The sequence below is a fragment of the Pseudophryne corroboree genome, chromosome 5, assembly GCF_028390025.1.
Source record: "Pseudophryne corroboree isolate aPseCor3 chromosome 5, aPseCor3.hap2, whole genome shotgun sequence".
Classification (NCBI taxonomy): Eukaryota; Metazoa; Chordata; class Amphibia; order Anura; family Myobatrachidae; genus Pseudophryne; species Pseudophryne corroboree.
Genome location: NC_086448.1, coordinates 33,363,122 through 33,376,109, shown reverse-complemented (window position 1 = coordinate 33,376,109; position 12,988 = coordinate 33,363,122). Strand labels below are relative to the sequence as shown.

The following is a 12,988-nucleotide window of genomic DNA, read 5'->3' as shown; positions in this document are numbered from 1 at the left end:
CGGATGGGCAGGAGCACCCTGTGGCCTATTTGAGCAGAAAGCTGCTACCGCGGGAGGTGGGGTATGCCACAATTGAAAAGGAGTGTTTGGCTATTGTTTGGGCTGTGAAGAAGCTTCAGCCCTATTTGTATGGCCGCCATTTTACGGTGGTAACGGACCACAATCCATTACGGTGGCTCCAACACACCACGGGGGAAAACGGCAGACTGTTGCGGTGGAGCCTTGCTCTTCAGGTTTATGACTTCCATATTATCCACAAGCAAGGCAAGGCTCATAGCAATGCAGATGGACTGTCACGACAGGAGGAGCCTGAACCCCCAAAGAACTCCCGGTAACCTCGTTAAGGACTGCGGGACCAGGACCCAAATCGTTGGGACATGGGTCCCTGGTTGACCCGCTTGAATGGGGGGGGAGGAGTGTGGCCGGAGAGCCCCCAGCCACGAGGCAAATGGCCGCCCTGGCACTGAAGGGGTTAATCCCTAGTGCCCGGCGCCATTTGCCAAGACAAAGGGGCTCTTGGCGCCAAATTTGAAATATAATGTGGGCGCTAGGCGCCGTGTTTTATAAATGGATAAAAATGTATTTTCTTAGAATGCGCCGTGGTCCCGGACCCCTCCGGAGACCACGGCAGGGAGGACAGCCCCCGGCGCGCTCAGCAGAGTGTGCGCGCCGGGGGAGAGGAGGCAGCCGCTGACCGCCGGAGTCCGGGAGCTCCGCTCCCGGCAGCGGTCAGTGTAGCCCCGGGCGCACTGGAGTGTGCGCGCCGGGGAGAAGGGTGAGCGCTGCGGCTGGGAGCTCGGCTCCCGCTGCAGTGCTCTATGTGAGAGCCGCCGCTGGGGGCCGGGAGCTCTGCTCCCAGCGCCTCAGCACAGCACGGGTGGCCAGCCGCAGCAGCCGGGACGGACGTCCCGGGCTGCTAGCCGGCGAGGGGGGTGCGCTGCAGCCCGGCTCCCCGCCGGACGCTGCAGCGAGGCCACAAGACAGGCACCGCTCAGGGGGGACCGGGCTAGCCGGCTCCCTAGCGGCGTGGGCACATTAGGCGGGCCAGCAGGATGGTGAGCGCTGGGGTCCGGGAGCCTCAGCGCTGAAACAAGCCAGGGTCACGGCGGCCGGGACAAGTGTCCCGGTCCGCCGGACTTCGGTACAGGGGGGTGCGGCGCTGCGTGCGGCGAGGCCACTGATTAGTGCCTCCCTGGGGGGACAGGGAGAGCCAGCTCCCTGGAACCCCAGAGGCAGAAAAGCAGGCTGGAGGATGGGGGAAGCCAGCCCCATACCTCCAGCACACAGAGAGCCCTCGCAGCCAGGCTGCAGGGCTAGGGAAGGCACTGCAGTGCCTGAGTATGTAGAGCCTGTGCAGGGCACAGGCTCAGTGTATATTTAACAAAGGGAAATGTACAGTGTGATTTAAAAATTTAATGTATTTAAAGATAAAATGCACTTACTTGATTGTGTGTCCCAGGAGGGGGGAATCCATAGCTGTGCAGGCTGATGGATTCTCCCAGACCTTTTCCCTAAAAACGGAATGCATTCCCATCCAGCCTCACAGTTCCAATGGGGACAGGGAGAAAGAGAAGCAGCTTAGCTATAAAACAAGCTGAGTGGTTTCTTGGAGCTCCATGGAGATCAGCCGTAGTGGACCAGAGACCTGGACCGGGGAGCCAGGCTGCCCAGCTCTGGAGCCCAAATCCAGGCTGCAGGCAGTGAGAAGGGGTCCCGGGCAGGTTTCTGGAAGTCAGTTTAGGAGGGAAAACTTCCCCCCAGCCAGACTGAACGGCACCGTGGGAGTAGCCTGCTCTCCCAGATGGGAGAGACAAAGGAGACCGGCCACTCCCCACTGTCCATTGGGGACAATGTTAGGTGTGCATGAGTCCAGAGCATGCACAGCTCATGGGTAAACATTGATTGGTTGTACACCACAGGGCGGGCTTACCCCCTGTGGTAGAGGGTCTTGGAGAGGGATAAAAGGAGGGCAGTTGGCCCATAGGATTGTGTATTGTAACATCTTCTTCTGCTGAAAAGATCTTGATTGTATGCTGTTGCCCCTAGCAATAGGGAGGAGCCTTTTTAAAGGTTATTTGAGCAATAAACACCTTTGCCTCAAGAAGACTGCTTCATCTTGTGACCAACAGGGTTAGGCCAAACCTAGCCCCGTTCTCCGGCTGTCCAGGGAAGCACCTGACGTCTCCAAGCTCCGCCTTCCGCCAGCTACCGGTAGAGGCCTAGCAAGTGGCTAGTGGGGATTCGTCAGCACCACACAGCTGTGGTAAAGCAGTGCGTCGGCACATACAGAGCAGAACCGTGGTTCCAAACGCCACGGCAGGTTAGGAGTTTGGTGGTGGCAGCAAGAACCCGCCCACAGCGCAGTGGGTGGAGTCAGTAACAGGCGGTTACTGACGGTAAGCGGGAATCCCCTATGTGGTCAGGCCTCGTGCGGCTTGACCTTCCATTCTGTGCGCAGTCAACGGGACGCGGCAAGCGGCGAGTGCTTACGTACGGTACCGTCCTGTCACACTTGGTACTACAAACGTTACCCTAGAGAGCGGATCTGTTGACATCTATGATGACACCAATGGATGAAAATCACATGATATGTTTTAGCAATATGCTCTTTAGAAGATGAGTTTGGTACAACATTACCCTACAAAATTCATGCCACCTATCAAAGGAATACCTACCTACCTACGTTGAATTTGTATTATATCCTGTCTATTAACCTATTGATCTGTACTCCTGACGAAGTCCATTAAGAGGACAAAACGCGTTGGTTCATTCTTACAACTGCCTGCAAAGCCTAAGGGGGAGTTCACCTATGAGCTCACACCCGAGAGGGTGAGGTGCAGAACTAACAACATTATACCCCTAAGAAAGTAGCAGGCTATAAGTTGTTATCATTACATACGGAAATTTATTGCACTTTATGTATTGTATTATTCTTTATGTGAAGGTTTTACATCCCTCTGTTTATTTAATATGAATAAACTATTTTATGTTATTGATCATTGGTATTTTAATTATTATTATATACTAAAGGGTATCAGGGAAATATCTCTACAGTATATTACACAAATATTGGAGCACCTAAGGTATTTTAGCAGATTCCCATTATGGCGCAGCCATACGATTCCCAGCGCAGACAATAGGGTATTGTTATTACGTGTGTATAATTATATTATATATATATATATATATATATATATATATATATATATATATATATATATATATATATGTATTTTTTCTATATATCAATAGTATGTATGTGGATGTCATTATTAAATAAAATTTACTATTTACCTACATTTATTCTTGGTCACTCTCTTTTGGTCATCCCTACATTATAATATACAGTAGCGCACTGTAGCGTTATAATATACAGTTGTCCATTATATTGGGAGAAGTGGAGACATTTATCAGGACAGTCCCAGGATACGTCTAGCCCAGTAACAGACACGTTACTGGGATATAACCAGGATTACCGCTTTACCCTCCCCCAGCGCTGGGGAGATTCCTCTTATTATTATGGAGGCCCGCCTTACTGTGTACTTATCCCCACATTGGAGAAGCAGATTATAGAGAGAGTGCTGCCCATGTACAGTGTAATAACAGCATGCCCCCAGATAGCAAGCAGCACATATGTGTATCCGTGTATGGGTGTTAGCACCCCGGTATCCCTGTGAGTGGAGACCTGCACAGCCATTAGGAGCCAATAAAACAGAGAAACAGGGCGCTAATCTGTGCGATATAAAGGATTTCATGAATAGCAACATATGGTGGGGGATCGGTATGAAATACCTCCAATCAAAATCCTGACGGTCGAAATCCCGACAGCAATTGACCGACGGTCAAAATCCCGACATGGACAAAATACCGGACAGTTAAAATACAGACAAGCTCAAAATACCGACAGGTCACAATACCGACATGCGGTTTAATTTTGTGTGTGTGTGTGTTTGTGTATGTCGACATAGGTCGACATGGACACCATATAAGTGTACCGCGTCCCCTCGCTGCGCTCGCATACTATTATATCCCCCTCCAGGTCCACTGGGATGGTTAAGTATGAACAAGTCGGTTTCAATGAAAAAAGCATGAAAAATTCATGTCGGCATTTTGACCTGTCTGCATTTTACATGCCAGTATTTTGACCTTGTCGGTATTTTAAATGTCGGTATTTTGTCCATGTCGAGATTTTGACCTTGTCGGGATTTTGACCGTCGGTCAATTGCGGTCGGGATTTCGACCTTCGGGATTTTGATTGGAGGTAAATTGACTGCATCCCCATGGTGGACCCCCGGGGGTCTTTTTTCTGTAACCAGGGAAGAAACCCACTGATTCAGATACAGAGAGGTCGGTGATCAATAACTAGGAGTGATCAGATACAGAGAGGAAGCTGATCAATAACTAGGAGTGATCAGTAGATAGATCAGACAACTGGTTTCACTCATCTTGGGGGTGGTCTTCAAGCTATGAAGCCATTGTTCCCTGGCCGACTGGTGTGTGCAGAAGTCACTATTGTTACTTAATGATTAATGTATGGGGTATTTGAGAGTTACTGGTACCCTCTGCGTCACTCCACGTTTTCACCAATATAATATAATATACAAACACCCTTCAGTAACTTATCTGTAAACCTATTGGTCGCTCATGATGCAGAGACTGCATATAGTTGGTAGAAGTGATCAGAGATTGTTCTTGATAATAACGGCAGCCGCTCAGTAATGAGTGATAAACAGATTAATCTCCAAGGAGTCTGAGAGCCTCCCAGATTCCAGGGCGATAAATCACCAGCTGCCGAACACTCACCCTGGTAAAACAATCAGTAAAGAGCACAGCCAGCGTGGGGGGGGAGCAGCCTCCATGGGAGATAATTACTGAAAACAACTTGGATTCTAGGATTGTTTTCTTTGTAGCAGCAAAGATACAAACTCCCATATCTACTAATTACAGCACACACACACCCAGCTGCAATGTTCTGGACGCTGCCCTGAAACTAAACCCTGGTACGAGAAGAGAGACAAACTGATGCTCATCCCCTGGTCTTTGACGATTCTCGCACTTCAGCGCAGCTTACTGAATCGGGCCCTATGTACTAATCCTTGGATGGAGAAAAAATACCAGCGTGCAATCACATGCAAAGGGGGGGCGGGAACGGGGTGTTGACGCACCATTGTGTAGGTGTCGACGCACTGTTTGGGGTCCAGTCAACGGAGGTGTTTGTGGGTCAGGCTGCGGCGACTACGTGACGTCACAAGCAGCCACTGCAACCCACAAGATGGCTGCCCACCGACTGCGTAGGCAAGAGGCGACGCTGAACATACAAGAGCACTGCAGTCTTACGATGTGCTTGCATGTGTGCCGGGTGGGGGAGGGTTATCGTGACCCGGCATGCGGGGCGGACTTGCCCTTTGCTGGGCGTACCCCTGCAAGTTATAGTAAAGGACTGTAGATGTGCGTTTCATCACACATCTATAACCCATGCTGAATTAGGCCCATAGACTGCTATATCTTTGATACAGCAGCCTGTTAATGGGAGTGAAACGCATCAGGGCTTTAATCACACTGCTACATACGGTCTTCTCTGCTGTGGGAAAGACCAGAGATAATCCTTGGTATCTGCCGGAGTTTGAACAACAGTTCCGCGCTAGTCATCGTGAGGACGAGAGAAGCCGCAGCACATAGCGGTAACTCAGACCTAAACTACAGCCGGTCCTCCGGCACACATTGGATATGGGACGCTGCGTTTCAGACAGAGCATCTGATAATCTCAATAGCGTTCTTTGTGTCAGTTTGCATTTTGAACTTGTAGTTCCACAGTCATTCTTCACTGTTATAACCATGTATTAACCTCCGGAATTCCAACGGACATTGGAACATTCATTTCCGATTAATTATTATTTCATATGCATGATGAACTTTTAATTTGTCCTTTTTAACATTTATTCGGATGTATATGGTACTAGTACAGAAATTCCCAAACGCGGTCTTTAAGGCAACCAGGTTTACGTATAACCATGTTTGGCCACAGGGACTTACAGTACTTAGTACCTCAGTCAAATTGATATAACCCTATGTGCCGAGCCATGGATTTATTTAATACCTTGACCGTATATCCATGACTCTTCACAGATGGTTACATTAATTTGTCACCTGTGGCCAAGCATGGCTATACTTAAAACCTGGACTGTTAGGGTGCCTTGAGGGCAGCGTCTGGGAATCTCTGTACTAGTATATTTTATATTCTGATGAATTCTATCACTTTTACATTGCCCTACCAGTGTCCTAATTTATTTAAAAAAAGATAAAAAAAAAAAAAAGAAGGTTTGAATTTTTTTTACACATTTATATAAGCGCAGTTCTATACTTTTTAGTTTTGCGTCTTTATATTGGCTTGAATTCGGCCGGCAGGGTCACCCATGTCCACATCACCCCAAGGTGAGCTTGTAGCAGTAGTGAATTAACCCTTACCTAGCTAGTATCGAAGAGGCTGTGGCAATAAGATATATAATATTGTTCCATAGATCCCTATATGTGACCTAAATATACATGTACCCCAGCCCCTCCCCCCTCCACAACACTGCAACAATTGTGGCCGGACTCGTATCCCTAAGCAGGATTTTAATTTAAATAAAAATATGCCCAGCAGTGACGAGTCCAGTATGTCACATCGCTACACCGCCTGCACTTTACTGTACGGCAAGTCTCTTGGAAAGAAGGCAAAACGGTGCCAAAAGAGAGTCAATCTCCCTCCCCCCCCCCCCCCCAAGAAAAAAAAAAAAAAAAGAAAAAAAAAAACTATATATATATATATATATATATATATATATATATATATATATATATATATATACACACACCTATATGTGTGTGTATTATATATATATATATATATATATATATACACACATACACACACATATAAACACACACACACACATACACACACACACACACACACTGTATACATACACACACGTTTATATGGGCAGCGCCAAGCGCAGAAACAGTGGGTGTGGGGTATATTACACTACTGTCTTAAATACAAATGAAGGGGGGGGGGGGGGGGGGGGGGTATTGAAAATCAGGTAATACTGCCATGTTTCAAGTGCATCAAAAGAGAAAATAAAGAGGAGAATGATCAGCAGTCACCGATAGGTCACAATCAGAGCTCGGAGAAATGAGCAGGGCTAAGTCTCCCATTTACAGCATCTCTCTACCAGTAACGTGGCCATCTGTCAGGCTGTACAGGTAATATCTGCACTGACCGGAAGAGGTTTTCTGCTCCCGCTCTCATCCTCATCTCCTTGTTGATCTGCTGATTGATGCGAGCTCGTCGGTGCTGCAACTTACTGCGCTGCGTCTGGGCAAACGGGTCACATCCCTGTAACAGAGAGAGAATAGGCCTTTATATATACTATAAGGGGTGCGGCATAACAGATAGACAGTGTCTAGTTAGACAGCCAATAGGTCGAAGGGTCAAAAGGTCGACATGAAAAAAAGAAGACCGTACGAAAGGTCGAAGGGTCAAAAAGGTCGACATACCGGTAAATCCTTTTCTAGTAGTCTGTAGAGGATGCTGGGGTCCACTTTAGTACCATGGGGTAAAGACTGTTCCGCAGGAGCCCTGAGCACTTAAAGACTTTTTTAGCTGTGTGAACTGGCTCCTCCCTCTATGCCCCTCCTCCAGACCCCAGTATAGGAACTGTGCCCGAGGAGATTGACAACTTCAAGAGAAGATTTAACATTAAACTATTGGTGAGATTCATACCAGCTCACACCGCTCTAACATGCCTCACAACACGGCATACAACTGACATGTCACGAAGCGTAATTAAACACAACAGCAACTCCTGTAAAATAACGTAACACACGCAAATCTGTGTAAGAAGATAATATACAATGCAGGAAGAAAGAGCACTGGTCGGGCGCCCAGCATCCTCTACGGACTACGAGAAAAGGATTTACCGGTAGGTATATTAAAATCCTATTTTCTTTTACGTTCTAGAGGATGCTGGGGTCCATTTTAGTACCATGGGGATGTACCAAAGCTCCCAGTACGGTCCGGAAAGTACTAATGTCCCTGCAGCACTGACTGACCAAAGAGAAGGTCGTCAGCAGCCAAGGTGTCAAACCTGTAAAAAACTTAGCAAACGTGTTTGCACCTGACCAAGTAGCTGCTCGGCAAATTTGCAAGGCCGAGACACCCCGGGCAGCCGCCCAGGAAGAACCCACTTTCCGTGTAGAGTGGGCTTTTACCGAACTCGGTAACGGCAATCCTGCCGTGGAATAAGCGTGCTGAATGGTACCTTTGATCCAGTGCGCAATAGTCTGCTTAGAAGCAGGACACCCAATTTTGTGGAGGTCATAAAGGATAAACAGAGCCTCTGTTTTCCTAATCCGAGCCGTTCTAGTAACATAAGTCCTCAACGCTCTGACGACATCTAAGGACTTGGAAACGGCTGAGGTGTCAGAAGCCACTGGCACCACAATAGGTTTGTTAATATGGAAAGAAGACACAACCTTGGGAAGAAATTGTTGACGTGTTCTTAGTTCAGCTCTATCTTCATGAAAAATTAAGTAAGGGCTCTTGTGAGACAAAGCCCCTAATTCAGACACAATCGTCTGCCTGATGCCAAGGCCAGTAGCATGACCACTTTCCAAGTGAGAAACTTCAATTCCACCTCCTGCAGAGGTTCAAACCAGTCCAACTTAAGGATACGCAACACCACATTAAGGTCCCATGGCGCCGCGGGGGTCACAAATGGTGGTCGGATGCACAGTACCCCTTTTACAAACGTCTGTACCTCAGGAAGGCAAACCAACTGTTTCTGAAAGAAAATGGACAAAGCCGAAATTTGGACCTTGATAGATCCTAATCTTAAACCCGCATCCACACCAGCTTATAGAAATAGGAGAAGACGTCCTAATTGAAACTCCACCGCAGGAGACTTCTTGGCTTCACACCAAGATACATATTTTCTCCAAATACGATGGTAATGCTTGGACGTTACCCCTTTCCTGGCCTGAATAAGTGTAGGAATGACTTCATTTGGAACACGAGCTAGGATCTGGCGTTCAAGAGCCATGCCGTCAAACGCAGCCGCGGTAAGTCTGGATAAACCAGCGGCCCCTGGTGAAGAAGGTCCTCTCGAAGAGGAAGAAACAGGATCTTCTATCCGTAACTCCTGAAGATCTGGATACCAAGCCCTTCTTGGCCAATCTGGGGCGATGAGTATCGCCCGTACCCTTGTTCTTCTTATAATCTTGAGAGTTTTGGGTATTAGTGGAAGTAGAGGGAAGACGTATACTGACTGGAACACCCACTGGGTCACCAGTGCATCCACTGCTATTGCTTGTGGGTCTCTCGACCTGGAAAAATACTTCTGAAGTTTCTTGTTGAGACGAGACGCCATCATGTCTACTTGAGGAACGCCCCAATAACTTGTTATTTCCGCAAATACTTCGGGTGGAGGACCCACTCCCCGGAATGGAGATCGTGTCTGCTGAGGAAGTCTGCTTCCCAGTTGTCCACTCCCGGAATGAAGACCGCTGACAGAGCTGTTGCATGTTTTTCTGCCCAGAGGAGTATTTTGGTCACCTCTGCCATGGCCACTCTGCTTTTCGTTCCTCCTTGACGGTTTATGTAAGCCACTGCTGTAACATTGTCTGATTGGATCTGGATGGGATGATCTTGAAGAAGATGAACCGCTTGTTGAAGGCAGTAGTAGACTGCCCTCAACTCCAAAATGTTTATGTGAAGAAGCGTTTCTTGGCTTGACCATCTTCCTTGGAAAAGGGAATTGATAGCAGCCTTGCGCTTGTTAATTGCTGCTAGTTCTAATGCAGTGGAGGAAACACCCAATACCTCCTATTTACCACAGATTATCACAAAGAAAAAAATTGCTTAAAACTAGCGCTCTCTCTACACAAATAAAGGATCTTTAATATTGACACGCAGAAATCCCCTGTGTATTCTCTCTTCTGGAAAAACACTTACAGGTGGTTTCTTTCACGTGTGTCCATAAAGGTATCTTTAAAAGGCTTAACGATTTCACCCACTGGTATCACAGTATTCTTTCAATATTTAGCTTGACAGTATGTAACTTACATTAAAATTCTGTCCCGCGTTCCCATAAAGGTATCTTTATCCTCTCTGTATGTTGGTGTCCAATAGGGATTCCCAGCAGAACACACTTGTTTTCCAAAAAAGGATTTTTATTTAAAATGCAAAAAAAAGTCATAAAAAAATAAGAATTTACTTACCGATAATTCTATTTCTCGGAGTCCGTAGTGGATGCTGGGGTTCCTGAAAGGACCATGGGGAATAGCGGCTCCGCAGGAGACAGGGCACAAAAAGTAGCGCTTTTCCAGATCAGGTGGTGTGCACTGGCTCCTCCCCCTATGACCCTCCTCCAGACTCCAGTTAGGTACTGTGCCCGGACGAGCGTACACAATAAGGGAGGATTTTGAATCCCGGGTAAGACTCATACCAGCCACACCAATCACACCGTACAACTTGTGATCTAAACCCAGTTAACAGTATGATAACAGAGGAGCCTCTGAAAGATGGCTCCCTAAACAATAACCCGAATTAGTTAACAATAACTATGTACAAGTATTGCAGATAATCCGCACTTGGGATGGGCGCCCAGCATCCACTACGGACTCCGAGAAATAGAATTATCGGTAAGTAAATTCTTATTTTCTCTATCGTCCTAGTGGATGCTGGGGTTCCTGAAAGGACCATGGGGATTATACCAAAGCTCCCAAACGGGCGGGAGAGTGCGGATGACTCTGCAGCACCGAATGAGAGAACTCCAGGTCCTCCTTTGCCAGGGTATCAAATTTGTAGAATTTTACAAACGTGTTCTCCCCTGACCACGTAGCTGCTCGGCAGAGTTGTAATGCCGAGACCCCTCGGGCAGCCGCCCAAGATGAGCCCACCTTCCTTGTGGAATGGGCCTTAACAGATTTAGGCTGTGGCAGGCCTGCCACAGAATGTGCAAGTTGAATTGTGTTACAAATCCAACGAGCAATCGACTGCTTAGAAGCAGGCGCACCCAACTTGTTGGGTGCATACAGTATAAACAGCGAGTCAGATTTTCTGACTCCAGCCGTCCTTGAAATGTATATTTTTAAAGCTCTGACAACGTCCAACAACTTGGAGTCCTCCAAGTCGCTTGTAGCCGCAGGCACTACAATAGGCTGGTTCAGGTGAAACGCTGATACCACCTTAGGGAGAAAATGCGGACGCGTCCGCAGCTCTGCCCTATCCGAATGGAAAATTAAATAAGGGCTTTTATAAGATAAAGCCGCCAGTTCAGATACTCTCCTGGCGGACGCCAGGGCCAGTAACATAGTCACTTTCCATGTGAGATATTTCAAATCCACATTTTTTAGTGGTTCAAACCAATGGGATTTGAGGAAATCTAAAACTACATTTAGATCCCACGGTGCCACCGGAGGCACCACAGGAGGCTGTATATGCAGTACTCCTTTGACAAAAGTCTGGACCTCAGGAACTGAGGCCAATTCTTTTTGGAAGAATATTGACAGGGCCGAAATTTGAACCTTAATAGATCCCAATTTGAGACCCATAGACAATCCTGATTGCAGGAAATGTAGGAAACGACCCAGTTGAAATTCCTCCGTCGGAACACTCCGATCCTCGCACCACGCAACATATTTCCGCCAAATGCGGTGATAATGCTTCGCGGTGACTTCCTTTCTTGCCTTAATCAAGGTAGGAATGACTTCTTCTGGAATGCCTTTTCCTTTTAGGATCTGGCGTTCAACCGCCATGCCGTCAAACGCAGCCGCGGTAAGTCTTGGAATAGACACGGTCCCTGCTGAAGCAGGTCCTGTCTTAGAGGTAGAGGCCACGGATCGTCCGTGACCATCTCTTGAAGTTCCGGGTACCAAGACCACCTTGGCCAATCCGGAGCCACTAGTATCGTTCTCACTCCGCTTTGCCGTATGATTCTCAATACCTTTGGTATGAGAGGCAGAGGAGGAAACACATACACCGACTGGTACACCCAAGGTGTTACCAGCGCGTCCACAGCTATTGCCTGCGGATCTCTTGACCTGGCGCAATACCTGTCCAGTTTTTTGTTGAGGCGAGACGCCATCATGTCCACCATTGGTCTTTCCCAACGGTTTATTAGCATGTGGAAAACTTCTGGATGAAGTCCCCACTCTCCCGGGTGAAGATCGTGTCTGCTGAGGAAGTCTGCTTCCCAGTTGTCCACTCCCGGGATGAACACTGCTGACAGTGCTATCACGTGATTCTCCGCCCAGCGAAGGATCCTGGCAGCTTCTGCCATTGCACTCCTGCTTCTTGTGCCGCCCTGTCTGTTTACATGGGCGACTGCCGTGATGTTGTCCGACTGGATCAACACCGGTCTTCCTTGAAGCAGAGGTTCCGCCTGGCTTAGAGCATTGTAGATTGCTCTTAGTTCCAGAATGTTTATGTGAAGAGACTTTTCCAGGCTCGACCACACTCCCTGGAAGTTTCTTCCTTGTGTGACTGCTCCCCAGCCTCTCAGGCTGGCGTCCGTGGTCACCAGGATCCAATCCTGTATGCCGAATCTGCGGCCCTCCAATAGATGAGCCCTCTGCAACCACCACAGAAGAGATACCCTTGTCCTTGGAGACAGGGTTATCCGCAGGTGCATCTGAAGATGCGTGCATTGATGTACAGACACCTTTCCTGGTTTTAGGAGATTCCTGACCAGGTCGGATAACTCCTTGGCTTTTTCCTCGGGAAGAAAAACCTTTTTCTGAACCGTGTCCAGAATCATCCCTAGGAACAGCAGACGAGTTGTCGGCATTAATTGGGATTTTGGAATATTCAGAATCCATCCGTGCTGCTTTAGCACCTCTTGAGATATTGCTAATCCCATCTCTAGCTGTTCTCTGGACCTTGCCCTTATTAGGAGATCGTCCAAGTATGGGATAATTAATACGCCTTTTCTTCGAAGAAGAATCA

At 47.7% G+C, this 12,988-nt stretch overlaps 1 protein-coding gene across 2 annotated transcripts in view; it reads right to left on the bottom strand.

Annotated features, from left to right (window-relative positions):
• RHPN1 (rhophilin Rho GTPase binding protein 1) overlaps positions 1-12,988 on the bottom strand; it is a 157,584-nt gene that overhangs the window by 89,382 nt on the left and 55,214 nt on the right. The window contains exon 3 of one of the 2 annotated variants that reach the window (XM_063921208.1): positions 7,263-7,378. The exons of the other annotated variant lie outside the window; for it this stretch is intronic. Within the exon in view, the coding sequence (XP_063777278.1) occupies positions 7,263-7,378 (116 nt within the window). The remainder of the gene's footprint in view (positions 1-7,262; positions 7,379-12,988) is intronic. 2 annotated transcript variants of the gene reach the window in all.